The following is a 26,733-nucleotide window of genomic DNA, read 5'->3' as shown; positions in this document are numbered from 1 at the left end:
ATTCGCTCTTTTCTGCACAGATATGCTAAGAGACCATATTTCTTGTGTTTGGACCACTTCAAGACAAGGGTGGGACAGATGTCCTCATTTCCATAGGACAAAACTGAGGGCTAGAAAGGAAAAGGGGTTTAGGGACTGGCCTTCTCTTCTGTGAATAGGTCCTGAGAGGAAGCAAGTTTGGGGTCATGGGAGGAGGTCCCTCACTGCCCCCCTTCCTGCTAACTCTGTGTCCTTCTCTCTCTAGGCTCTCAAGGGTTCCAAGAAGCTGGTGCTGTCCGTGTACTCGGCGGGACGCGTCCCTGGGGGCTACGTCACCAACCACATCTACACCTGGGTGGACCCGCAGGGCCGCAGCATCTCCCCGCCCTCGGGCCTGCCCCAGCCCCATGGCAGTGCCCTGAGGCAGCGAGAGGGTGACCGGAGGAGCACCCTGCACCTTCTGCAAGGCGGGGATGAGAAAAAGGTGAGCTGCCCAGCTTTGGCCTCGGCGGGACGACCTGAGGCGGAGGGGGGCTGGCGAGGGAGTCTGGTCCCTGAGACCCCATTCTTCCTGCCAAACCCAGAACAGGGATGCTTCTTAGAGGCTGGAAGAAGAGGCTTGGTTCTGTAGGGACCCTGTTCTTTCTTTTTGAGCTGCACAGAATGCAGGCTGAGGTGTTACAGCAAAAGAGCCCGAAGACTGTGATTTAAATAAGATCGATTATCTGCCTGTCATAGCAGAATGGGGCGGGGAGGACAGGGTAGACTGGTGGGCAGCTCTGTTTCGCACCTTATTCTGGGATCCGGATTGCCTCCACTACCATCCTCTAGGAAATTGCTCCTTCTTGATGGCTGATGCTGGGCCACTCTAGGACCTCATCTGGACCCTAGAGTGGAAAGGGGAAGAGAGAAAGCTCAGAGCTTCTCTTTAAACTAGAAATGATTGAACTTCTCAGCAGTCTGGACCCAGGCCCTGAGCCACACTCGGCTGCCAGGACATCGTGCTCTGTAGGGAACCTTTGCAGTGCTGGTCTCGGGTCGTAAGGAAGAGAAACCAGTCCTGGCCACCTCCACAAAGTAAGAATTGATTAGCAGGGTGTGGGCAGTCCTGGAATTGAAGCTGAGAAACTCGGGGTGCAGCGTCCAGGGATCTCCTGTCTCTCAGTCCTCTGCATCCTTCCCTGCAAGAGTCAGATCCCAGGGAGGTGCACCTGATTGGCTGGCGGGGAGGGCTGGGCACTTTGATTGACAGAACCACCAAGACTGTAGCTGATGGGGGAGGGGTTGTCGTCCAAAGCACCATGGGATTTTGTAACCTGAAGAAGAGGGAGTTGCTGCCCCCTACAGAGCCATCCTCCCCACAGACAAGACTGTTTCTTAAAATATCGTGAAACGACTGAGAGATGGTCCTCCTGATGTTTCAGACTTCACCCTGGGGGCTGTTTGCACGGCGCCCCTTGGCCGCAACTGGGACCAAGAATGTCATTCCTGCAAACAGCTGTCTGGTCTTCTAGGATCTAGACCCTGACAGCCTGGAGGGCACACAGCTGGAAACTCCGGGCCAAGCGCCTTCCCTTTGGAGACTCTCAGCTTTCCTTTCCTGTCGATAAGACCGTAACATTTATTTAATGTGTTTTGTGGTCTTTGTGCTCAAATGTCAATATGCAGGTCGAGGCAGAGATGGAGGCAGCTTCTGTCCAGGCGAGGGGCAGCCGGGGGGGCTCCTTCAGGGTAGGCAGGGCTGGTGGGGCCTCAGGCCCCTCGCCCAGCCAGGAGCCCTTGCCCTCTGGCAATCCTGAGAAAGCAGCAGTGCCTGCGGCATTCCCTCATTTTCAAGGCTGGCCTTCCAGGGCTGGGCAGAGAACTTGCTTTATGTTTTCCCTCGTGTAGGGCATGGTCTCAGAGTAGTAATTATATTGCTGGTGGAGAGCTGGCCAGGTGCTGGGCTCGGTGCTCACAGCGTCTGCCTGAATCCTCATGGCCGCCCTGCAGGTAGGTGTTCTTATCCACATTTTACTCACGATGGATCCGAGACGCAGCGAGCACTCGGCAATGAGGACTTAGTGAGCTCCTAGAGTGCCTGATGCTATTATGGGAGGTGGGAATAGAGATATGGACAAAAAAGAGGAGGCCCCGCTCTGGGGCAACTTCCATTGAGTTTGGAGGGCATGGGAGGAGTGAGACAATAACCCCAAAGTGAGCATAAGTGGGCAAGGTCATTCAAGTGGTGTAGACTGACAGGAGAGAAGTGCAGTCAGGAGAGGAGAGAGCGATGTGGAGGAAGGCACTGCTTCAGATGAGGTGGCCAGGGAGGGTCTCTCCGAGGAGATGGCTTCTGAGCCGAAACCTAAAGAGGAAGAAAAAGCCACAAAGTGCCACCCGGGAGCTGAAAAGCCCAGGCGGCAAGGACAGCATGTGCAAAGGCCCTGAGGTGGGAACAGACATGGCCTCTTCAAGGCTGAGAGAGAAGGACCCTGTCCCTGGGATTGAGTGGATGCCAGGGTTGGGAGGAGATAAGGTGACCTCTGGGAGTCTTGGAGTGACTGATGTAGGAACACAGAGGGCAGAGGGGGAGAGAACCATGCTCTCGGGGGGAGCGACCTACTTCACAAGGCAGGAAATGCCCTAGACCACACCAGGGAGGCCTTACAGATCTCACAGCTCCAGAATGAAGCTTCTGCCCTCCCCATTTCACCCTGCTCCTCCTCTTGCTGATACAACATGGAAACCCCCACTTCCCTGCTGAGAAGGGCCATGGAGCCCTCACTCTGGCCCCCTGGGCCTGATTCTCTTCTGTGCAGTGGACTGGTCTCATCTTCTAATATTCCCAATAGCTGTGACCAGACTCCCGGATGGACTTCCCATGCCAGACTTCAAAAATCCTAACACGGCCCCAGTGGGGACACCCCTCCTAGGGAAATGAGTTCTCAGGGCAACAGTGACATAAAAATCACACATGTGATGAAATTCCCCTTGAAAACCCCCTCAGCTGCGCTCCGAAGTTGGTTCTGGTTTTGCTGCTGTCCGTGAGGCTGAAGGAAGGCACAGAAGGAAGGGAAGAACAGGGAGCTCTCTGCAAGTCAGACCTGTCTGCTCTCAAGACGCTGTCACACTCTCAGAGGAGAAATGGGGCAGGGTGCAGAGTGGTTCATTGTTCCAGCGTCCAATTCTGTGCTAACCCCCAGCCTCTATAGCTGTAATAAAACCAAACAGCATTGCTAGGGTGGGGGGGGGGTGTTAAATGGGGTAGGGTCAGTGTGGCAGGCAGGGTAAGACACTGGAGTCAGGCTGCCTGGGTTCAAATCCTTGCTCCGCCACTTGCCAGCTGTGTGACCTTGTATGGTAATATAACCTCTCTGAGCTTCGATCTCATCTTCTGTAAAATGGAGTTGATGACAGGGCCAACTCTCCCCACCACTGTGTAACCTGCATGGCGGTAAGGATCTTGGTTCTGTGCTCTGGTGTACCCATAGCGCCTAGATCAGTGCCTGGCACCGCATGGTGCTCAATAAGTATAGATTGAATTAATTAATTAAAATGAAAACACCTTGCCAACCAGCCAGTACATTGTAGAGGCTCAACAAACATTTGCTGGGTTTGAATCTAAGTCCTGCTTGATAAGACTTGTACATACTGTTCTTCGCAGAGTTACAGAGGCTATAACTCGGAGGTTCTCAGGCCCATCCCCCCTTGGGTTCAGTTAATTTGCTAAACAACTCACAGAACTCAGTTTGCTTCCTGTTTACCAGTGTGTTATAAAGGATACAGATGAACCTCCAGGTGGAAGAGATGCATAGGGCAAGGTGTGTGGGGAGGGGCACAAACTTCCACGCCCTCTTCAGGTGAGCCTCTCCCCCTTGACCTTTGCATGCTCACCGGCCCAGAAGCTCTCTGAACCCCACACCATTGGGACTTTTATGGAGGATTCCTCATGTAGGCTGATCAATCTCTAACTCCACTTCCAGCCCCTCTCCCCTCTGGAGAATGGGTGGGTTGTAAATTCCAAGCTTCTAATCACAGCTTGATCCTTTTGGTGACCACCCTCCACGCAGGAGCTCCGGCAGGGTCACCTCATTAGAACAAGCTGCTCCTACTGCTCTTATCTGTTAGGAATTCATAACGGTCTCAGGAGCTCAGTGCTAGGAATGGGGATGAAGACCAAATATACATATTTCTGGTTACAAATCACAGTATCACACCCGGTTTTAGAACTTTCTGACCGTGTGACCTTGAGAGAGTCACTTAACCTTGTGTGAGACACATAAGCTTCCCTTTCCTTGATTTGGGTATGGTCACAGCAACCACGTGGGGCTGTTTCAAGGATTAATAATCACGTGTAAGCACGGAGCACAGTGCCTGGGACATAGTAATTAAGTCCAGTGGCAACCATCATTTATCGAATGCCAACTGGGTGCTAGGTACCTTTCATACCTTTTTTGTCCCAAAATGCCGATCGACGTCACCTCCTGGGGTTGATCATATTGCTTTCCAGGCAGGATTGGGGCTCTAGGGCAAGGCAGGAGGAGGGAGGGCCATGCCTGCTTCTTGTAGGTTTTTTGTGAGAATTTCACTGATGGGCAAACTGAAGGTTAGAGAAGTGATGGGCTTTGCCGCATGGTTGCCTAGGAGTACAGGGCAGAATCAGGATTTGAACTCGGACCTCAGGAGTCAGTGTGGTGCCTACTTAAATGCCTGGCCTCTGCTAGCTGTTGGCCGTGTCACCTTGGCCACATCCTTTCATCCCTCCAGCCTCAGTTTTCTCATCCAGAAAATGGGGGTAGTTAAGAAAAAAACCATCAGAGAAGGAGAGAGGCTTAAATAAGGTAATTAATGCATGTGAAGTGCTGAGCACAGTGCCTGGGTTTAGGAAACACATTTAGCGACCAATTAACTTAGTGAGTTGTTATTACTACGTCCTTGTTGTTGGTGGGAGTGGTATTGTTTGCACGGTGCCAGGCGGCCTCTCCTTAGTGTCCTTTCCCATCGGTGCATCTTGTTTTTTACCAAATGCCAGTTGAATTTGCAGCAAGTGATTGAGACAGATTACCCTGTGGTTGATGGGACTGTCGTTACAGTTCTGTGATAAAGACTGTTTTATTCCCATGTAAAGGACTTACCGGGAGGTGGTGGGGAGGCAGGAGGTTTGTTCCCTCCTTGGTATGCAGAGGGGCTGCCGCAGATGGCTGCTGTCATCTCTGTGTTCCTGGGCTCCTCTGAGATCTCTCCCTGCAGCATCTTTGTGTCCAGGAGCTGGAGGGACCAGGTGGGGATGGGGCCAGGGTGGGGGTGGGAGAACCGACCCCAGGTTGCCTGTGAGCAGGGCTGCAGTTCGGCTTGTTCCAGGCTCTGAAGGCACGGTATGGAGGAGGCGGTTTGTTCTGCCTGGAAGGGTGGGGGTTCCAGGGGGGAACTGCTTGCTCTGTCCTCAGCCTGTCTCGCTGCTCTGAGTCCTGCCTCAGTCACCCTGCCGCTGACTTTAGGTGCACACCCTCTCCTAAAGGACTCCAGAACGTGGCCCTCTGTGCTGTCCCTCTGCCGCTGGTAGTCTTTCTAAAACCCCACTCTGAGCCTCTCTTTCCCGTTTAAAGCCCAGGCTTCTTGGCCTGGCTCACAGTCCCCCACGTGGGCTCACCTTGTCTCTTCCTCTCCTTCCCAGCTGCGCTCCATGCAAACAGAACCCTGCGGCGGCCCCGGGGGTCTGTGTGCTGCCCAGGTTCTGAGCTTTTGCCCTCCCCTTGCCCTGACTGACCCCCACCACCCTCAGGATTCTAAGGTCATAGTTCCAGGAGACTGCAGTCAGATTCCCAGAAACAGACATGGGGACTAAGATTTCCCTGGAAGAGGTTTACAGAAAGGTGCCTTTGTTAAAATAATTACTCCTAATTCCTGGAGCCTGTGAAGGTGTCACCTTCCACAGCAAAAGGGACTTGGTGGATGTGATTGCGTCGAGGATCTTTAGGTGAGGAGATTATCCTGGATTATCAGGTGGGCCCAATGTGATCATTAGAAGAAGAAGGCAGAAGTATCTGAGTCAGAAAAAGGCGATGTGATGCTGGGAACAGACAGATCGGAATAGGCTACACTGGCTGTGGAGCTGGAGGAAGGAAGGGCCCCTGAGCCAAAGAAAGCAGGCGGCCTTGGTTCCTCCCAAGAGCCTCTAGAAGAAATGCAGTCCTGCCAACCCGCTCCAGACTTCGGACCTCCGGAACTGGAAGATAATAAATCTGTGTTGGTTGAAGCCCCCACATGCTTTGTCATGTATCACAGTGGCACTGTACTGTCCTGGGATCGTGCTGGTGAAGGTGTGAGGGGTGCAGGACTGGGCAGAGGGCGGAGTGGGGGGCAATGCCCTTGCTGCGGAGGCCTCGGCAGTCTCACCGGCGCTCTGGAGCTGGGGGTGGGGGGGCGCCTTACCAAGTTGTCCTGGACTCAGGCGGGGTCAGGCTTTCTCCCCTCACTGAGTCATTGGATGGGAGCTGCTCTGGGGAGGGTTTGACCTCAGGGGGCAGGAGGGACTCTGCTGTGAGCCATCAGCAAGCAGCCAATAATCCAGCCTTGGGGCTCCTCCGAGGCCAGGGACCTGGTTAGCGTCTCCTCTGAACCTGGGCCCAGCGCAAGGCTGGACACACACACGGGCTTGGTTAGCATTTGGATGGAATCCCAGCGACTCCTCCCACCTGCGTGTCCCATCCCAGGTTCATTATCTCTGCAAGGAAAGCCTCTTTCCTTCCAGGTCATACTTGTGCACGCTTAGCCCAATGGCTAGGCCGAGAGGGCCATTTGGAAGATGACAATAGCCAGCGTTTTCTGAGTGCCTCTGCTGTGCCAGGCACGATTCTAAGTCCCAAATATATGGACCTGTTCACCCCTCAGAACGTGGGTGTGACTGTTTTCCCTGTGAAAAACTGAGGCCCAGAGAGGTGATGTATTACTGCTAGGACTGAACTTCGATGGTCTGGCTTCAGAGCATGCCCATGTAACCGCCACACTGTCCCCTCCCAGATACACAGACCTGCATGTGATGCGGGACCGGGAGGAGGCCTTGAACCCGGGTCACCTCAGCGCTATTGCAGCCCTGGAGCTGGCACTATACTGGGGCAGGAAGGGCAGATCACGGGGGCTGGGCAGTTGTTCCCAAGTCCGACCTCAAGTGTCCACAGGGCCTGCTGCTTCCAGGAGAACATCTGTCTCTCAGACACTTCTGGACTTTCGGGGCTGGGGCCGCTCTGTTGGCAGCCCCCGCTGGCCCTGTCCCACTGGGGAGGGGCCTCCCTGACGTGCCACAGAGCCTGCCACCTCAGAGATGAACCCCGTAGAGTCACCGTCTATCGGGCTGTCTCCTAACAACGTTCTGCCTGCCGGTCTGTGGCTGCGTCACCTTGTCTGGTTTTGTCGTGTGCAGTATGGAACCAAGAATGGCTAACACGTATTGAGATTTACTGTGGGCCAGAGACTAGCCTACATTTGTCTCTTAATTTGATCCTCTCCATAGCACCCTTATAAGGCAGGTGCTATTTTCATCCTCACTTTCTAGGCAAGGAGGCTGAGGCACAGAGAGGCTAGTTAAGTAACATGCCCAAGGTTGCACAGCTGGGCCCCACACCCGGCGTTTTGGACTTGACCACCTCCCTCCTGACCTCCAGGCTGGTCAAAGAATGAAGTGAGATAATGTACGTACAAGGCTTCTCCCAGTGGCTCGTACGGAGCCCTGGGGAACTCTTAGGTGAATGACTTTTCGGACATAGGAAGGCGGTTGGGGACACCTTCCCTAATTCTGTGACATTTGCCCTCCCCGGATGCCCATGGGCAACCGTCCCTCCTGTGGACAGCCACACTGGGCTCTCTTTGGGTCCCTTAATGTCACTGGATCTTAACTTGTTGTAGGATGTTATCTGCCCTTGTGGGGTAGGTTTCAGTTGTTAAAGCCCCCCTCCTTCTCTATAAATTCCCCTCTCAAATACAAGGCACACTTGACCTGAACATTCCTGCAGGGTTTCAACCTGGCCCCAGTGTCCCCTGCCTGTCCTCTCTGTTCCCTGGCTTGCCCCCAGCACTCCCTGCTCTGCCTACAGTGATTCATGTCCACTCACCACTGTCCTGGGCAAAGCAGGCTCCCCTAGTGCTGAGCAGTGACACATGCCATCCTGTGTCCCTGCACAGCCCCTCCTGCCGCTGCCCCTGCCCCTGCCCCTCCCTTGTGACTCCTGCTCACCTTCACTCTCATCAGAGACATCACATTCTCCAGGAAGCCACCTTGACCACCCCACATCTTGTGTCAGGACCATTGCCCTTCTCTGCATCCACACAGTCCCTGAGCCACCCCACCATGCTCTCATCACACTGTTTACTGGTCTCACTGTCCCTCTAGACTAAGACCCTCATGAGCAGGTTGTGTCTGGGTCATCTCTGGGTCCCCTGGCCCAGCACTGGGTCTGGGTGCTCCCTGTGTTTGTAGGATTAAGGGCTACTGAAGCCACACTGCTTTGGTATGTCAAGATGGGTGGCAGAGGAGGAAGGATGCTGGGAATGCAGGAGACCCCTGGGGTGGCGGGTTATGGCTCAGCCTTGATCCTAAGGAGGGAGTCTGGAAGACAAGAAAGTCCGGGTGGAGACCCCAGGGCCTGAGCAGGCACTTCCTGACTGAGGAGTATGGTCAAGGGTGGCCATTGGAGACAGAGAGGGTCCACGCCCCCATGGTGTGAAGGCCATGTGGTACCTGAAGTGTTGAGGAATTCTATGATGAGCATCAGGGCGTCCCTAGAGGTCATCTCCTTCAGTGACTTTCTTTTACTGCTCTTGTAACTGCTGCCCAGGAAAGGAGAGGGACCTCCCCCTGTATCACTCAGCAAGTCGGAGGCAGATCTCGGGCAGAAACCAGAATATTCCAGGGGATCTTGCAGACCTGACTCAGTGCGCCTTGCAGGGTTTGGGAGTGTGCGGCTTGCTGCTCCCTGAAGTTCATGGCACCCTTCAGGCCCTGCAACGCGGTCTCCTATCCTTCCTGCAGGTGAACCTGGTGCTGGGGGACGGCCGGTCCCTGGGCCTCACGATCCGCGGGGGAGCAGAGTACGGCCTCGGCATTTACATCACTGGCGTGGACCAGGGCTCTGAAGCAGAAAGCAGCGGGCTCAAGGTGAAAGGCCCCTCACTCCCGGGGGAGGGGCTGGGGCGCTGGGCTGCTCGTGTGGGGTGAGGGAGGGACCCGTCTGTGCGTGGAGCTCTTTGAGGCTGATTTCAGACTTCCAGCAGATCAGTCAGCACCCACCTTAAGGACTAGTCTCAGCGGGGAGCCCGTCCCTCCCTGCAGGCCTCTGATTCACAGCTCAGAGTGAGCAGCAGGAGCCGCGCCCCCATCTCTCATGCCCCGAGTTCTCCCAGTTGTCCTCAGCGCAGGGTGGCCGCCCACGTGGTGCCGGGCAGCGGGCCAGCCCAGGCTCTTCATGGCTGCTGTTTTGCAAACACTGCTGTTGGACTGCATTGGCCCTGACTTCAGGGTTTATTACATACTTTAGGGAGAGAAGAGGAGAGAAAGCCGCAGGCTGGGCTGGGGTTGTACTGGGTCAGTTATTGGAACAACATTAAGTCACGTCTTAAAGAGCGCCGTGTTTCCAGCATTTGTAATTGACTTCATATGTATCATCTCATTGAACCTGTGTGCTATCCTGTGGGGTAGGTCATTATTACCCACACTTCCCAGCTGGGGAAACTGAGGCATAGAGAGGTTAAGCAGACTTACCAAGGTCACATGGTGATTGGGATGCAGAGCAGGATTTGAGCCTAAGTGGTCTTAATTGCACACGTGAGGCCATGGAACACGGCATGCGACAAGACTGTGTCTTCGTAACAAAGGGCCTGTATGCCCCACTAATGTGGGGGAACCTGATTATCCGCACAGGCGAGAAGAAAAGGCCACGGCAGGTCAGTGTGGTGTCCAGGGCGTCCTCCCAAGCCATGTGGTGCTCAGCTGGACGGATGGAGAGACAGGGCAGTTAGGTTCTTGGCAAATGTGGTATAGTGGGAAGAGCTCTCGGGTGGGAGCCAGGAAGATTGGGTTCAAATCCCAGCTTGCTGCTTTTGCTTTAATAGCTGTGTGATGTTGGAGAATCCCTTCACCTCTGAGCTTCTCTTCCTTTTCCCAGGGAATCATAAAAAATAACATGTCTTTCTCAGGGTTACTGAAAAAATGAAAGGAGGAATGAACTAACAATAACAATAATAAAGGTTAAATTTATTGAGTGTCTAAGTTATAGACTGAATGTTTGTGTCCTGCCCCCAGCCCCTCCCCCTCAATTCATATGTGTCAACTCTAACCCCCAGGGTGATGGTGTTAGGAGGTAGGGCCTTTGGGAGGTGCTGAGGTCATGAGGGTGGAGCCTCACGAATGGGATTAGTGCCCTTGTGAAAGGGACCCCAGAGAGCTCTTGAGCTCTCTTTCCACTATGTGAAGACACAAGAAGGTGGCAGTCTGCAATCTGGGAGAGAGTCCTCCCCAGAAGCTGACCGTGCTCACACCCTAATCTTGCACTTCCAGCCTTCAGAACAGAGAGAAGTACATATTTCCTGCTTATTAGCCGGTCAGTTCCTTTGTTATGCAGCTGGCACGGACTGAGACCATCCCCGAGCTCTTTAAGCCTCCCAACAGCCCTGTGAAGCACCTTCTTTTGTCTGCCCATTTCATCAGCACAGTGTCTGAGACACAGGGAGTTGCAGAACCAGTAAGAGGGAAAGCTGGGATTCCCACTCTGGTTCTAGAACTGTGCTCGTTACCAGGCCAGCCGGGTGGGTAGCAGGTACTCCACAGGGGTTGGCTGGGCCTAGTTGGTTCTGAAATGACCTGGGTCTGGGCACTTGCTATGGTCTCAGCTGGTTAAGGTAATACCTTGCTGGGACTCCAGGAGAAAACCATCTCCTAGTATTCTGTATGCAGATTGTGTTTAAAAACTGTGTTGTTTTGTAATCATTTTAGATTTACTGAAACGTTGCAAAGACAGTTCCCTTTTCTCCCTCATCTAGCGCCCCCTAATATTAACATCTTATATAAGCAGGATGCATTTGTCAAGACTAAGAAGCCGACATAATATGCTAAACCACGTCCGGACTTCATTCAGAGTCCTCAGTTTTCCCGCTAATGCCCTTTTTCTGTTCTAGGATGCAGTCCAGCCCAGCACACCACATTGCATTTAGCCTGTATGCAGTTTTAATTCCATTTATCCCCCCACCCCCAAATTACAAAAAAAAAAAAAAAAAAATGATTAAAGTTAGTTTCAAAACGCAAAGATTCTTCTTCCTTTTTTTTTTTTTTTTTTGGTTGTTATTTATTTTTAGAGAGAGGGGGAAGGAGAAAGAGAGGGAGAGAAACATCACTGTGTGGTTGCCTCTGACTCGCGCCCCCAACTGGGGACCTGATGTGCAACCTAGGCATGTGCCCTGACTGGGAATCAAACTAGCGACACTTGGTTCGCAGGCCGACGCTCAATCCACTGAGCCACAGCAGCCAGGGCCCCTTCTTCCTTTTTTAATGAATGAGAAAATTAGGAGCATGAAAAATGCGGGCCGAGGAAAAGAGAGAAAGCTGGGGTGAGAATCTTTCCTGAACGCTTGCTATGTGGACTGCAAACCCAGCGGCACAGGCAGGACACAGGTTGGGCTCCAAGCCCCCTGGCAGCCAGCAGTAAGAGGGGAGCAGCAGAGAGAGATTCGTAAGGCGAAAACAAACCAACTGTGCTTGCGAAGCCTGATTACTCCTCTTCCTGGGGCCCGAGGGCAGTTTTCCTCTGGTCCCTCCTAGAGAGGCTGTTGTGTGAGGACATCTGCAGTGACAGGAGAAGCAGGGATGGGTTCCAAACTTTATGGGTGATGCATACATACATTCTGATTGAATCCATGTTAAGAAAAAGGGGGGAGCGGGTGTGCAAGAGAGAGGACGTGCTAGGTTCTGGCCCGAGAGGTCTGTGCCTACAGCAAAGACGTCCGTGGTCTGTTACTGAGTGGGAAGCACAGGCTGCAAAATCACCTAGCAGGATCTCACCCGTGGGGTGCATGTGCGTAAAAGTGTGCTCAGAGAAACATCCAAACTGACCTATACCAAAATATCAACAGCGGTCGTCTTGATGTGGTTTTCACCCTTCTGTATGTGCTTTTGCAGTGTCTGAATGGAGTATTACTTTTATAATCATGGAAACAGCGACAATTAAGGGATGGCCATTGTGAAACAAGGTGGAGGAAAACTATTCCATAGATGTTGTCCAGCCACTTCAGTTGCTTCTCTGTTGCAGGTCACCGGAGGCTTTACTTGCTCATAAAATGCCCACCTTCGGGCCTTCGGTCAGGTCCATTCCGTCTTCAGTGCCCACCACAGTCAAGCACTTTATCTTCCCTGCCAGTATTTTACTTTCCCCTCCAAGGTACCTGGGATATGCAAACACCTGCCTACACTCACTTGGGCATGTAGGACTGATTAACTCCGTTTATTGCCAATGCATTTTCAGTAGAATTAGACATATTGAAGTAGAATAAAGGGGCTTGGCTGTGTGGGTGTTGGAGCCAAGAACAGGCTTTATTTGTAAATAGGGCTCCTTGCTGCTGTGCAGAGCTTCCCTAGGGAGAAAGTATTGCCTTCTGCCTGGCTTCCAGCGCTCACTTAGCCCCAGAGGGCCCCGGTGTGGGTCCAGGGCAGGGGCAAGTCAACTGCTAGGAAGAAAAGCTCCCCAGAGCGGGTCAGGCATTTGCCCTGGGAGCAGCCGGGTGGAACTTGGAACTCTCCCTCCCTCCTAGTAGGGGCTGACTCCCCCTTCAGCACTTATCTTTAGGGCTCTCTTATTCCTGTGCACCCTGCAGCTTCAAACTCCACCAAAGAACGGACCATAAAACCTTGTTCCTTTAAGGGCAGCCAAGATTGCCTAGCATTTAAAAATAATGATGATGATAGCAGTTGCTCTATGTTAACGAGCTATTATGGATCAAGTGCTGTGCTAAACGCTTTAGATACACTCACTCTTATTCATTCCTCCCCATATCCCTGGGGTGGGCATTCATAGTGCCCTTGAATAGATGAGTAGCTTAGGCTCAGAGAGGTACAGTACCTTGCTCAGGGCCTAGGACCCTAGCCCTTCAAACCCCCCAAAGGCCACGTGCTTTGTTCTGTCCCCTCCTTAGTACCCTGATTTGACCAAGCATCAAAAGAATGCAGAGAGGGGAAATGAAGGACATTTCATCTTAGAAGTCCCCAAGTTTCTGAAGCCCAGTCTTCATCCCAGATCCTGCCTGGCCCCACGACTTCCACATCTGAGGTCATCCTAGGATGGGATGCCCATTTCGTTTCTGCCAGTGGTCAGTTGGGTGGGTGGCAGGTGCTGGTCATCGGGGAACAGAGCCAGGTGTGTGCGACCCTGCACCTGGATTTGTGGTCCTCCGTGTGCCCTGCATGGAAATAGTATTGAACGGGAGGATGAGAGTGGGAGACAGAGGCAGGGGAGATCGCTGGTGCCCAGGTGATGTACCAGCTGAGCACTGGTGAGAAAAATGGTGACAGCAAGCATTCACTGAGCGATTACTCGGGCTGGGTGCCCTGCTAAGCAGTTTTTTTTAAAAAAATCCTCACCCAGGATTATGTATTTTTTATTGATTTTTATTTTTAGAGAGAGGGAGTGTGAGAGAGAGAGAGCAAGAAACATCCGTGTGAGAGAGAAACATTGATTAAGGTTGCCTTTCATTTGCACCCTGACCAGGGATCGAACCCACCACCTAGGTATGTGCCCTGACCAGGAATCAAACCTGCAGCCTTTTGGTGTATGGGATGACGCTTCAACCAACTGAGCCCCTCGGCTAGGATATTTGTTAGGTGCTATTTATGTTCCACCTTAATGAATCCCTAGACATTCCCTGAGTTAGATGCTGTACCACACTTGATTGAAAGATGACCGCACTAAGGCTCAGAGAGGTTGTTATTTGTTCAAGGTCACACAACAAGGACATGGTGGAGCGGGGGTGGGAATAAGGCCCAGAACCTCTGGTGAGTCACTAGACCCTATAACCCTGATGGGAAAAATAAAAAAGGCTGACATCGACGACCCTTGGCAGTTGGGCACTCATCCCTCTGCGCTGCGGCTGTTGTCACGGTGGTGACACCTGCCCAGTGTTTCCACACACACTGCTTTTGGATTTGGAATCTGAAGGAGTCTCCTGGCCATTCAGAATGTGTTTCAATGAAAGCATGGTGAAGATGGCGGGAGGTACGGCAGGAGGGTAGTGATAATGACAGTAGAGGGAAGGAAGTTAGGACAGAGCAACCTTCCAGTTATCTCAGGGACAGTGACAATAATAGTGATCACCAGCATTTGGAGAGTGTTCCGTCTGTGCCACCTGCATGGTTAGTGAATGCGGTGCCTGCGCTGAGCCACGTCGTCCTCCCAGTGAGGAGACACTAGTATCATCCCTATTTTTAGAGGTGGGCTGCTGAGGCCCAGAGAGGTGAAGTAGCATGTCAAAGGTCACACAGCTAGTTGGTGGAGCAGCTGGGATTGGAACTTGGGCGTGTCCAGGATTTAGTCACAGAAGTCCTATTCCCACCTCTTCCCTCACACCCTCTCCTCTGGCCAGTCCCAGTGTCTCTTAGAGAACTTGCAGGCAGTGTCCCCTTGCAAAGTGGTTCTCGAGCAAACTAAGGGAGGAACCCAGGACAGAGTAATATTCCTGAAGCCTACAAAATAACAATGGCACAAAAACGATTACTGACCACTCACGGCTGGCCCAGTCCCGTCAGGGTGCCAGCTGAGTCATCTTGTTCTGTGCCCATCATAGCCCCATGAGGAGAATCTGATTGTCACCATCCTCATTTTATGGATGAAGAACCTGAGACTCTGTGAGATTAAGCAACTTGCCCCAAAGCATGTTCTTAGCAGAGAGTCTGTGATTTGAATGCAGGGCTCTCCAAAGCCACGTGCTCACCTCTGCACACAGGGACAGCTGAGCACAGAAGCCAGAGTGCTTCGAGGTGGTGAGGAGGTTTTCAGTGTACATTGAAAAGGACTTTGTCCATGTTTCTCTGCCTCCAAAGCCAGTGCTCTTTCTGTTCCCAAGGACAGCAAATAATGTACATCTTGGTGCCAGCACTGTTTAATTAATGTGGCTGCAGAATTGTTTGTACTGTGTGGTTGCACGTGGCCCTGCAGGAAAGAATGCTAAAGCTAAGGATCGCTCAGCTGTGTCTGCTGGGGGCAGGAAGGGGGACCTGGGGCCATGATGGCTGCGTGTGTGCCATCTCGAGGCGAGCTCATTGGCCTCGCTCAACTTTTCAGATTATTTAAATAGGAATGTCTGACTAAAGCTTTACTTTAGCAGGAAAGTGTTATTTTGAGGGAAACTAATATTAGCAACCATTTCTCATGTCCGCTGTGTGCCAGGCAATGTGCCGTCATTGTTAGGAAGCCTCACGTGGTGGTTAAATGCAGAGACACGTTGGAGTCAGAGTTCCTGGCTGGGTCACTTTATCTCCTGGCCTCAGTTTCCTCACCTGTAAAGCTGGGGTAATAATCCCTCTAGGAACGTTATGAGGACATAGCCAGCAAATCTTTATAAAGCGCTTAACACAGGTCAAAGAGTTTCAGATACACTGGCTTGAAACTTTTATTTCTGGTTTTCAGTGTAACTGTAAGGTACTAGCATTAGTTGTCTTTGTGGATTAGAAAAATGGGAGGGATTTTGCCCAAGGTCACATGGCAAAAAGGAGCTGGCCAGGGTCGCCAGCCTGGCTCTGTCTTCTAACACCCAGTTGAGTAGTTTCCACTATGAAGCCTGCCTCCCGGGGGAAAGGGCAGCCTCGTGTTGTCCCCTGGGATGGAATAAACTCAAGGCTGTTCCTTTCAGTTCCTCGCTGGCACGCCAGCCCTGTCCCACAGAGCCCGTGTGGGAGGAATCGTGGTGAAGCAGCCCTGCTCTGGGGACTTGGAAGTCCCCTGGCTCTTTAAGCAGGAGGTGAGAGAATGCCTTTCATGTGATCGTTGAGCTCCAGCTTAGAGGGTGGACTTGCTTCCCATCTAGAGCTTTTCCTTGGGGCTGCCTCTTCCGGAGGTGCAGTGGCCACCTTGCACTCTTGGGGAGGGGTCCACGGACCCTGAACCTCAGAGTTGGCATCTTGCTTCCCTTCCCAGGGACTGTGGAGGAGCTGTGCTGCAGGTAGATTCCAGGCTCTGCAATAATAATAATAACAACAACAACAACAATATTATATTATAATAATAATTGTAATATATTATTATTATTAATGTCAGGACAGCCCTGGCCCATGTGGCTCAGTTGGTTGGAACATCGTCCCATAACTGAAAGGTCATGGTTATGATTCCCAGTCAGAGCATGAGCCTAGATTGCAGGTTTGATTTTCCGTCCAGGTGCGTACAAGAGCAATGGGTGTTTCTCGCACACATCAATGTTTCTCTCCCTCCCTTCCTCTCTCTCTAAAGGCAATGGAAAAAATATTCTCAGGTGAGGATATAATAATAATAATAATGATTAATAATAATGTCAGGACACAATGAACTATGCATGTAAAATCCAGTGCCTGGCATATGATAAGCGCTCTCCAAAATGGCAGCTCTAATTGTGTGAGTCACTCACACAATTTTGTTAGCCATCCAAGTGTGGGTGCTGGTGGGTAAGAGTGGCCGGTAAAGGCACCCGGAAGTCTCAGGTAGCTGGTGAGTCCACACTGAGAATGAATAGCTTTTCCAAGGAGCTGGAAGGTGATTTCTTTCCTAAGGAACCTGGCACATATGCTGGGTGACTGTTTTAACCTCTCTCCCCTGGCTGTGCCACATTCTCCATCCTTCCTAGGATACCCTCTTAGCTGGATTTGTGAACTGGCCTCTGAGTGTGTGCTTAATAAATTGCCAAAGTTCCAGTTGCTTAGTTCTGCTGCCCGGCTTTTAAAGGGCCCACACACAGGCTACTGCCCCAAAGAGAATCACTTAGTTTCTATGGGAAGGTGCATTAGAGGAGGAGCCCAGCTGCGGCTTGCCCTGGTCACCGGAAAAGGTGAGAGCATTCATTCAGGTGCCCAGGGCCCCTGTGAACTGCACTCTCCACCTGAGGGAGGTGGTCGGAAGGGGCTGTCTGTGGGCTTTCTTCCCCTCCCTCCTTCCCAAGTAGCTGAGTGAGGGGCCTGGAGTTGCTGAGTGCCGGCTGGTCAGCACGGGCGGGTCATCCATCATATGCTTTTCTGGCTCCACATGTGGCCATGCCAAGGCCAATGCCGAAACATCGAGGATGTGTGTGGTTTGCTCTGAGGTCAGCCTGTTCCCCCATTTTATAAGGGCGTTCTTTTGGTCAGCAGCTTTCAGACGGTGGGGTGTCCAGCGACCTGGGAGGGACTGTGCACTAGAAGTATTAACCCAGACCCTTTGGAGAACTTGGTTTCTTTTTAGCTTTACTTTCCCCTCCAGTTACTAAAGTCATAGGTTCAATACATCAGACACACACATACAGAAAGTAAAAGGACCCAGACTATCCTACCTCCTGAAGTCAACCTCTTTGGCATCTTTTTTTAGATATAATTCACATATCATTTAATTCACCCTTTTAAATTGTACAAAGCAGTGGTTTTTATGATATTCACAAGGTTATACAACCATCACCACTATCTACTTTCAGAACATTTTATCACCCCCCACCCCCCCAAAAAAGATTTTTGTACACACTTAAGTAGTCACTTTCCATTTATCTCTATAGAGTTGCCTATTTGGGACATTCCATTTCAGCGAATCATAGGAGATGTGTCCTTTGTGTCTGGCTCCTTTCACTTTGCACACTGTTGTAGCATATTCAGGAAGTTCCCTGTTATCACTGAATAATATCCGTTGTATGACTGTTCCACATTTTGTTTATCTGCCCACGAGCTGACGGACATTTGGGTTGTTTGTATGTTAGCACCTGCATGTAGCTCCTTTCCTTCCTTTCTCTGTACATTTTTCCTTGATTGGTATTATATGCTACATGCTATTTTGCATCCCACATTTCTCACTTGCATTTTCCCCCATGTAATTAAAAAACTGCTCATAAGTACAATTTGTGATAGCTGCATGATACCATTTCATCTTGTGGCTGAGTTATAATTTACCTAACTGTTCCCTTGCAATCAGGTGTTTAGTTCTATTCCAATTGAAATAAGGTTTTAAAAGGAGGAAAAAACTAGAGAAACCTCAGAGGATCCTTCCATTAGAGGTTAAACCGCCTCCAAGCCAATCTGTCCTGGCAGGTGGCTGAGCCCAGTGGGGACAGGAGTGACATCCCAAATTGCTAAGAGACACAGACTGGACTGGGTGGCGTACAGAGGTGCCTTTCCAGGTGGCACTGCAGACCCCAACATGGAGGGAAATGTTTCGTGTCGTGACCCTCCTGCCCCCACACATTTTTACCTTTGTTTTTGAAGATTTGTTTTTCTTTTTGTTCTCAACAACATGGTTGTCATATACAATCTGGAGAGCACAGAAAATGAATAAAAGCTTGAAATTCAAATTGCCTGGAATTCACTGCTTAGAGGCAACTCCGGTGAACATTGTGGCACCTTCCTTCCCAGTTCCCTTTAAGGGAATTAAGGGCCACATTAGGTGGGCAATTTCAAGATAATATTTTTAAAAACCTGAATTCAAAAGTAAAAGCTGTTCATTGTAGAGGATGTAGCAAGTCCTACACTTAAAGAAAAACTGGTGCGACAGGTTCGGTGTGTGTCCTTCCGGAGAGGTATGCGCACGTGGAAAGACCACTTTAGCAAAACTGGGATCAAACTCTTTGCTTTCCTCCGCCCTCCACTGACAAAGCTGAACCAAGATCCTTCCAAGTTAGAAAACCTTTGCAAAATCTGAAGGTACAGAGTGGTGTTCTGTGATCTCATTTTTTTTTTTTTTTGAGATGGGAAATACATTCATAGGTACATATTTATGCATGTGAAGGGAGTTCCTGGGAGACTGCCCGCGAAACTGTTAATGACGGTTATTTCTTAGTCTCCAGTCTGGGGGCCTGAGACTTCAGGTGGTCTGGAGATGTGTTTTCAAGGGTAGGGGGCTTTAGGGAGGCAATATTTTTACAATTATCTATACCCTTTTTATTGTTTGACTGTTTCTACTATGTGCTTACATTGGTTTTGATATTTTTAAAAGGTTTAATTGGAGAAAGTCATTATATGTCATTAAATATTCCGCAACATTATTTTTTATGGCTTGACGGTATCCCTATGTGGATCTACCATACAATGTTTGACTTACCAATTCCTAGATATTTAGCAGGGGGTCCAAATTATTTTTGTAACTTCTTGTTTTGCATAATCATGATGATCTTCTTGGGTTAATTCCTAGAAGTTGTGAAGGTGTTTGCACCATTTTGTCAAATAGTTTTTAGCAAGTTTGAGCCAAATTGCGCACCAGTTGGCAAAGTGCCAGATGCCCCGTTAACCCTTCTTCACCCAGATCGGGGGAAGTGGGAGGCCTTTGGGTGTTCATTTCTCTTTGGTTAACCATATGTATTCACCATATTTGAGCACCAACCATGTGGTAGCAAAATAATGAGCCTCAGAGATGTCTACATCCTAACCCCCAGAACCTACGAATATGTTACATTGTATGACAAAGGAGAATTAAGATTACAGATGGAATTCAGGTTGCTAATCAGCTGAACTTGAGATGGGGGAATGATCCTGGATTACCCAGGAAGGCCCAATGTGATCACAGGGTTCTTAAAAGTGTGTGTGGGGGGGAGTGAATTAGAAGAGAAAACTAGGGAGAGGGCCCTGGGAGAAGGACCTGGCCCGAAGGTAGTGGCTCTGATGGTGGAGGAATGTGTCCACCAGCCAAGAAATGTGTGTGGGCACTAGAAAGCAAGGAAACGCACTGTACCCTGGAGCCCCCGCAAGGAACTCGACCCCACTGACATCTAGATCTCAGCCCAGAGAGACGCATGTTGGACATCTGATACTCCAGAACTGTAGGAAAACAAGTGTGTGTTCTTTGAAGCCATTAAGTTTGTGGTAACTTGTCACAGCGGCTATAGGAAACTAATACAGTACCTGCTGTGTCCCCAACACCAGGCATAGTGCTGGCCCTTTGGAAGTGCACAGCTCTCATCTAGAGAGTCCAATGTATTTACTGACTTGCCTAGTCTTAGGGGTCAAAGGTAGTTTGAGAATTGCCTCATGCATACCACTGTGAACAACAAACCTGTTAAGTTGCGTTTTTGATTGGTTTGCAATTCATTTTGTTTTTAAACTGATGGTTTAGGGTCAAAATATTGTGTTACTTGGGCTCGTTATTTTTTTTTTCCTCTTCAGCTAGTTCTGTTATTCATTGGAAACAGGTCTACTTGTTTCTGCTGGCATTCAGTAGGGCTTCCCTTCTCTTTATTGGTTTAATTTTACTGTTTGACTAAAACATCAAAATTGTACAAAAGAAAAAGGAAACTCAGAGTACCACTTCTCCCCCACACCCCTTCTATTCACTCCTACCCACTCCTTGCAGGTAACTAAACAAACTATTTTTGTTTATTTCTGTTCTTTTTGGAAAAAGAAGCAGGTACATGTATACTTTCCCCTTTCTCATACAAAAGGCAGTAAGTATGCTATAGATATTAGTTTGCACTTTAATTTTTAAAATTTAATATCCTGGCTATCACTTCATGTCAGTACACAGAGACCTTTACAGCACTCCCTCTCTGTATCGCGGTTCACTTATCGCGGCCTTACTGTATCACGGGATTTAAAAAAATATTATATTTAATTATTTATCGCGGATTTTTCGCTATATTGCGGGATTTTGCGGTACTGTATACGTATGTTGTTAAAGTTACGTAGGTTTAAGAGTGTAGAATATGTTTAAGAACATAAGTAGTGTTTATAAAAGTGTGGAAAAAGTTAATAAGGGAGTGGGAAAGGTTAATAAGGGACTGGAAATGGTTTATAAGTGTGTGGGAAGGGTTTATTTTTTATTTATTTTGTTTTTTTAAGTATATTTTATTGATTATATTGTTACAATAGTTCCAATTTTTCCCCCCTCCCCCAGCAACCCCCCCCCAAATCCATGCCCATGGTTCGTACATACAAGCTCTCCCGCTTCACCCTTTTATATATTCTTCTTCTTTTTTTTAAATAAATAAATGATTAATTATTTTAATAATAAAAAATAACAATCCCTCCCTCTCAGATATTAAGACCCTTTGTAATCTTATAAAGGACAATGGGCGAAGGTCTTGTGCTCTTCTAGCTGCTTCAAGCTGGACATGGTCGTCGTCCTACTTCCCCTTGGGTCCAGAAATCCCTAATAAGAGTGGGGGTGTGGAGGGGAGGGTGGCCTTCCCACATAGGGAAGGATCGTGCAGACTCCAGGTCAGTTGGCTGTCCCCGGACAACGGTGTGCTTGGTTTAACAGGCTGGCATCCTTGTTGTATTCTGGGGGCAACAGATTTGGCAAAAGGGTTAAAAGACATCATTCAGTCCATAACTACTAGATGACAAAAGGCAGGGATTAATTTTTCAATGTCTGTGGGAAGGGTTTATAAAGCCTTAAAATATATTTAAATACTAAAATAAATGTAAGGTTCCTACTTCATGGATTTTCACCTATCGCGGGGGGACAGGGGGTCTAGAACGTAATACCCGCGATAAGTGAGGAAATACTATACTCTTTTTTTAACAGCTACGAAGTGCTCCACTGTGTGGCTCTACCTCACTTTATTCAGCCACTCTCCTCTGTGGGCATTTAGGTAGTTTTCCGCATTTTACAGTCAACAAACCAGACTGCCACGAGTAACTGCATGCCTATGTATTGTCTTAATGGTGGATGTATATCTTCAGGGTGAATTTCTAGAGGTGAGGTTTTTGGGTCCAAAGGTAAATACATACATAGTTTGCTCAGTATTGCCCCGCTTGACTCCGTGAGTGCTGTTCCATCCTGACCTCCCAGCAGCTGTGCCAGGGTTTCAGTCTGATAGGTGAGAAGGAGTGTCTCCACATAGCTTTATTTTGCAATTTGCTTATTGTGCGTGAAGTCAAACATCTTTTCTTACGTTTAAGGACTGTTCTTTATGTCTTTGTAACTTATTCATGTCTTGTTCATTATCCTTTTGCTATTAAAATCTTGGATTTCCCCCCCAAATTTAAGAATTCTTTATCTATTAGGGCTAATTAGCCCCTTATCTGTGATTATAAATTACAAATGTTTTCTCTTCCATTGTCATTTTCTTTTACTTATAGAGGTGGTTTTTAAATGTGAATTTTTTTAAATTGTCGTCTAGTTTAATTATCAGTCCTTTCTTTTGATGAATCTGAATTCTTGAAAAACTTTTTCCGATGCCCAGGATAGAGAGAATTTTTTTCTCTTAATTCTTGTAAATACACGTTTTCCCCTTTAGATCTCTGATTTCTTTACCACTGATTCTTGTGTAGAATATGAGATACAGATCCAATTTTATCTCCTTCCAAATGGCTACGTAGTTATCCCAGTGCGGCGTATTAAAAAGGCCATCTTTGCTGCAGTGATTAGTGATGCCCCTTCCTTGTATCTGTTCTTGGGTCTGTTTCTAGTCTGTTTCCCTGTCTGTCCGTCTGCTCAGGAGTCTGTGCCACACTGTAGAATTTCAGAAATTTTAGAGCAGATTTTAGCATCTGGTACCTCCTCTCACAGCTCTTCCCTATCTGGGTTTTCATAGCCATTCTGACATTTTGATTCTTTTAAATAAAAAATTCTAATTTACAGGGCACATGCCTGAGTCGCAGACCAGGTCCCCAGTTGGGGGCGCATGAGAGGCAACCACACATTGATGTTTCTCTCCCTCTCTTTCTCCCTTCCCTCTCTCTAAAAATAAATAAATAAAAAACAACAACAAAAAAACCCTTCAAACATGATAAAAAAATTATTATTTAAAATAATTAATAGTTTCATTTTCAGAGCAATTTTCAGTTAACGGGAAGACTGAGCAGAAAGTACAGAGTTCCCATGTACCTCCTCTGCCACCACCCTTCCCACACTCAGTGTACCCTACATTAACATCTTGCATTAACGGGGTATATTGGTTACAATGACAAGCCAGTATTGGTACGTTATTATTAACAAAGTCCATAGTCTACATTAGGGTTCTCTAATGTTGTACATTCCCATGGGTTTTGACAAATGCATAATGTCACGTATCCACCGTTGCATTATTGTACGGCATAGCTTCACTGCCCTGAACATCCCCTGTGCTCCGCCAGCTCATCCCTCCCTCCTCCCTGAACCCTGGCAACCGCCAGGTCTTTTTACTGACTCTGTAGCTTAGCCTTTTCCAGAATGTCAGAGAGCTGGCATCACACACTGTGTAGCCTCTGCAGCTGGCTCCTTTCACCGAGCAAGGAGCTCTTCAGACTCCTTTGTGTGTGGTTTTATTTTCTCACATGAACTTTTATATCAGTTTATTTAACAAAAGCTTGTTGGTGTTTTTATTGGGGTAACGTTAAATATTCAACTGAGAGAGAACTCTGAATCCTTTCCAAGAACAAGGTTTTTTGTTGTGGTTGTTGTTTTTCTACTTGTGACCATTTTGAGCATTTAAAGTTTGTATCACATAGGCGCTGCACATTTCTTGAGTTCATCACTATTGCTTCTGTTGTCCCTTCCATCATGTCTTCAGACTGGTCACTGTGTATGGGACAGCTGTGGGCTTGAACGTGAGAACACTGATTCTTGCAGTTGTGTGGAGCAGGTGACAGGGTTGGGTTCCAGGCCAGCTTTGCCCCGATGGACTGAAAGGCCTAGGGCCATGACATCTCCCTGCTACCCCTTACCCCTGTTTTTTTTTTTTTCCTTCCAAAAGAGGGGCTGGATAAATGTGCACCATTTTCCAGAGTAATTCCAGCCAAAACAAAATTGTGATTTGTGTTTTTACCTCTTTGCCTTCCATTTGATTGAAAATGTTGGGTGTTCTTTTCCTGCTGCAGTGCACAGAGCTGGGCTACAGGTACCCAGCTCCCCACATGCCCTGGACTTGTGAAACTAAACCTGTACATACATGAAAATGCCTCCTGCTTGTCTGCAGAAACCGGAAGGGACAAGGGGACTAGCTTGCTTGTGTGTGTGCGTACTCATTGTCCATTTAACCATTCATTCACTCGTTCACTGATTCTGTCAGGCATTTCTTGGGTGCCTCCCATGTACCATGCAAAGAGGATGCAGCATATGGGCCCTAAAATCAATGCTTACAGCTCAGCATGATCTTAAGCCATGATGAGGGCTGTGGAGTATGCTTCCGGGTGCTCTAGGGTGGGGACTGGGGATACCCGCCTTGGAAAGTTTGGTCAGAGAAGACCTTTTGGAGGAGATGTCATTTGTGCTGAGATCTGAAGGTTGAATAGGGGTTATCCAGGTAAGGAATGAAAGGAAAAGTCTTTGGGGCACAGGTACCGCATATGCAAAGACCCTGAGGTTAGAAGGGCCTTCATCTATGCGTAGAACTGAGAGATGACAGATGTGGATAGATTGGGAAAAGCTGGGGGAGAGAACTGTGAGATGGATGAGCATGGCAAGTCCCCTCTTAGGCTAGGTAACGAGCTTAGAAGCTGGTGGGGAGTTTTAGGAAGGTATGACAAGGTCAGATTTGTAGTGAAATCAATCAAACCGGTCCCCTTGCTGCATAGGGAGGGTAATTAGGGGTTCTCCAGAGAAACAGGATAGAGATAAGAAATTTATGATAGGAGTTGATTTATGCGATTGTGGACACTGAGAAATCATACTATCTGCCATCTGCAAGCTGGAGAACCAGCAAAGCTATGGTGTAATTCAGTCCAAGTCCAAAAGCCTCAGAACCAGGGGAGCCAATTACGAAAGTTCAAGTCCAAGGGCCCAATATCAGGGACCAGTGGTGTAAATCTTAGAGTCCTATGGCCTGAGAACCAGGAGTGCTGAGTCCAGGGGCAGATGAAGAAGAATGTCTCAGCTCAAGCAGAGTGAATTCTCCCTCCCTCTGCCTTTTGTTCAGTTCAGGCCCCCAGAGGACAGGACAATGCCCGCCCACATTGCTGAGGGCGACCTGCTTCATTCAGCCTCCCAATCTAAATGCTAATGTCTTCCAGAGACACCCTCCAAGGTGCATCCAGAACTAATGATTTCCCAGTTATGTGGGCATCCCTGAGCCCAGTCGAGTTGACACAAAAAAATCAACCATCAGAGGAAAGTGCTGGAGGGGTGGCAAGGGTGGAAGCAAGGAGGCCGTGACAGTGGTCCAGGTGAGAGGCCGTGGTGGCCGGGGTCAGAGTGGATTAGTGGAGACCGAGGGGAGTGAATGAATTTGGTGGGCTTGATGGTGGACCCAGTAGATTTGCAAATCTGGGTCTTGAACACTGAGGTCAGGAGCCCTGGAAGAGCAGAGTTTGGAGGAGGGACGGAAGGAGGTCAGGCCTCTGGTCTGAGGCAGCAGCTCAGTAAGGCAGCAACCAGTCTCATGTGGCTATTGAAGCGGAGCTAATGGGACTGTGGAAATGAATTTTTATGTTTCTTTAATTTAAATTAAATTCAAATAGCAGGGGTGCTGTATCGGATAACACAGACATAGAACATTTCTGTTACGACAGCAAGTTCTTTTGACAGAGCTGATTTGGAGTGACATTGAGTCATCTGCTTGGGCAATTTTAAGTCTGGGGCTCAGAAGAGCAGTTGGGCTGGATTCAGATCCTACTTTGCTACTTACTTGCTGGATGTCCTTGGACAAGTGACTTCACCTCTCTGAGCTTCTCTACCCTCACCTATAAAAGAGGACACCATTCCATGCCATGTGTGGTGCTTATTAAGTTTAAAGTGAAATTGTCATGGGGTAGCTGACCTTGGGAGGCACTCAGGGGTGTGGACAGCTGTTATTCCTCCCGGGTTTGACCTTCGTAATTGCTCTGATGTGTTTACTTGGAAGCTGGAACCTCCCATGGGAAGAACTTAGGAGCGGCTTCTCTGCCCTAGCTCTCACCTTGGCTTGACCTTGAACAAGTCCTTTTACTCTCTGGGCCTCAGCTTTTCCATTGATGACATAGGGGTTGGTGCAGGCCTTCACTGAGGGCTGCCCATGTCATGAATAGAGAGTAAGCAAGTACCGATGACCGGTGTGCTGACGTCAGAAGGAACCAGAAAGCATCAGGAGTCATAGTGGAGGCCGGCATGTGTCAGCCTGGCTGTCGCCGTCCGTGGCTTTCTGATTGGATTCTGCCAGGTGAGGGCACTAAACCACAGAGGGTTGTGTGAAGGGCTCACCCAAACCCTGCTGTTACCCCTAGCTTTTTCGGGAACCTTCTTAGCTTTTACCTGAATCCTTGAAAAAAAATATGGGCAAGATTTACTAACTTCCAAACTGTCGGGAAAAACTAATATCTCGTTAAAACTGCATTGCTCACTTGTACCCCCACCCCCTGCCAAAAAAAAAAAAAAAGAAAGCCCCTTAAAGTTTCATATCTGATGTGGAAAACTAGCTAAGATTTGTAATTGAAATAAAACCCTTTAACAATATTTGGATTTCCACTGTGTTAATGCTACAGTCAGCGGGGTCCTGATTTGAAGCCAGAAAGTTCGTTTCAATCAAGCCTTGGGGAGGTGGCGGGGATGGCTCTGAACCTGCTCCATGCAGGCCCAACCCAGCGCGCTGTCCCTAACCCTGCTCCATGCAGGCCCCGTGCCCTGGCCCTGGTGCATGTCCTAAGAGGACAGTTCCTGTCGCCCGCTCAGTACACAGTGGCATTGTCAGTAGGTTTCTCCTCGGGCCCCTCTG

General features: G+C 49.1%; 1 protein-coding gene across 5 annotated transcripts in view; it reads left to right on the top strand.

The window, feature by feature from the left end:
* The window catches only part of WHRN (whirlin), a 79,783-nt gene that overhangs the window by 23,176 nt on the left and 29,874 nt on the right, over nt 1–26,733 (top strand). For 4 of the 5 annotated variants that reach the window (XM_090274625.1, XM_090274624.1, XM_090274623.1 and 1 more), the window contains exons 2-3: nt 245–463; nt 8,987–9,112. In XM_090274625.1, the coding sequence (XP_090130751.1) occupies nt 245–463; nt 8,987–9,112 (345 nt within the window). The remainder of the gene's footprint in view (nt 1–244; nt 464–8,986; nt 9,113–26,733) is intronic. The other variant, XM_090274626.1, reaches the window with a different exon arrangement.

Source organism: Furipterus horrens, unplaced genomic scaffold, assembly GCF_987537825.1.
Source record: "Furipterus horrens unplaced genomic scaffold, mFurHor1.1.pri manual_scaffold_4, whole genome shotgun sequence".
Classification (NCBI taxonomy): Eukaryota; Metazoa; Chordata; class Mammalia; order Chiroptera; family Furipteridae; genus Furipterus; species Furipterus horrens.
This window is presented reverse-complemented; position numbering and strand designations above follow the sequence as displayed.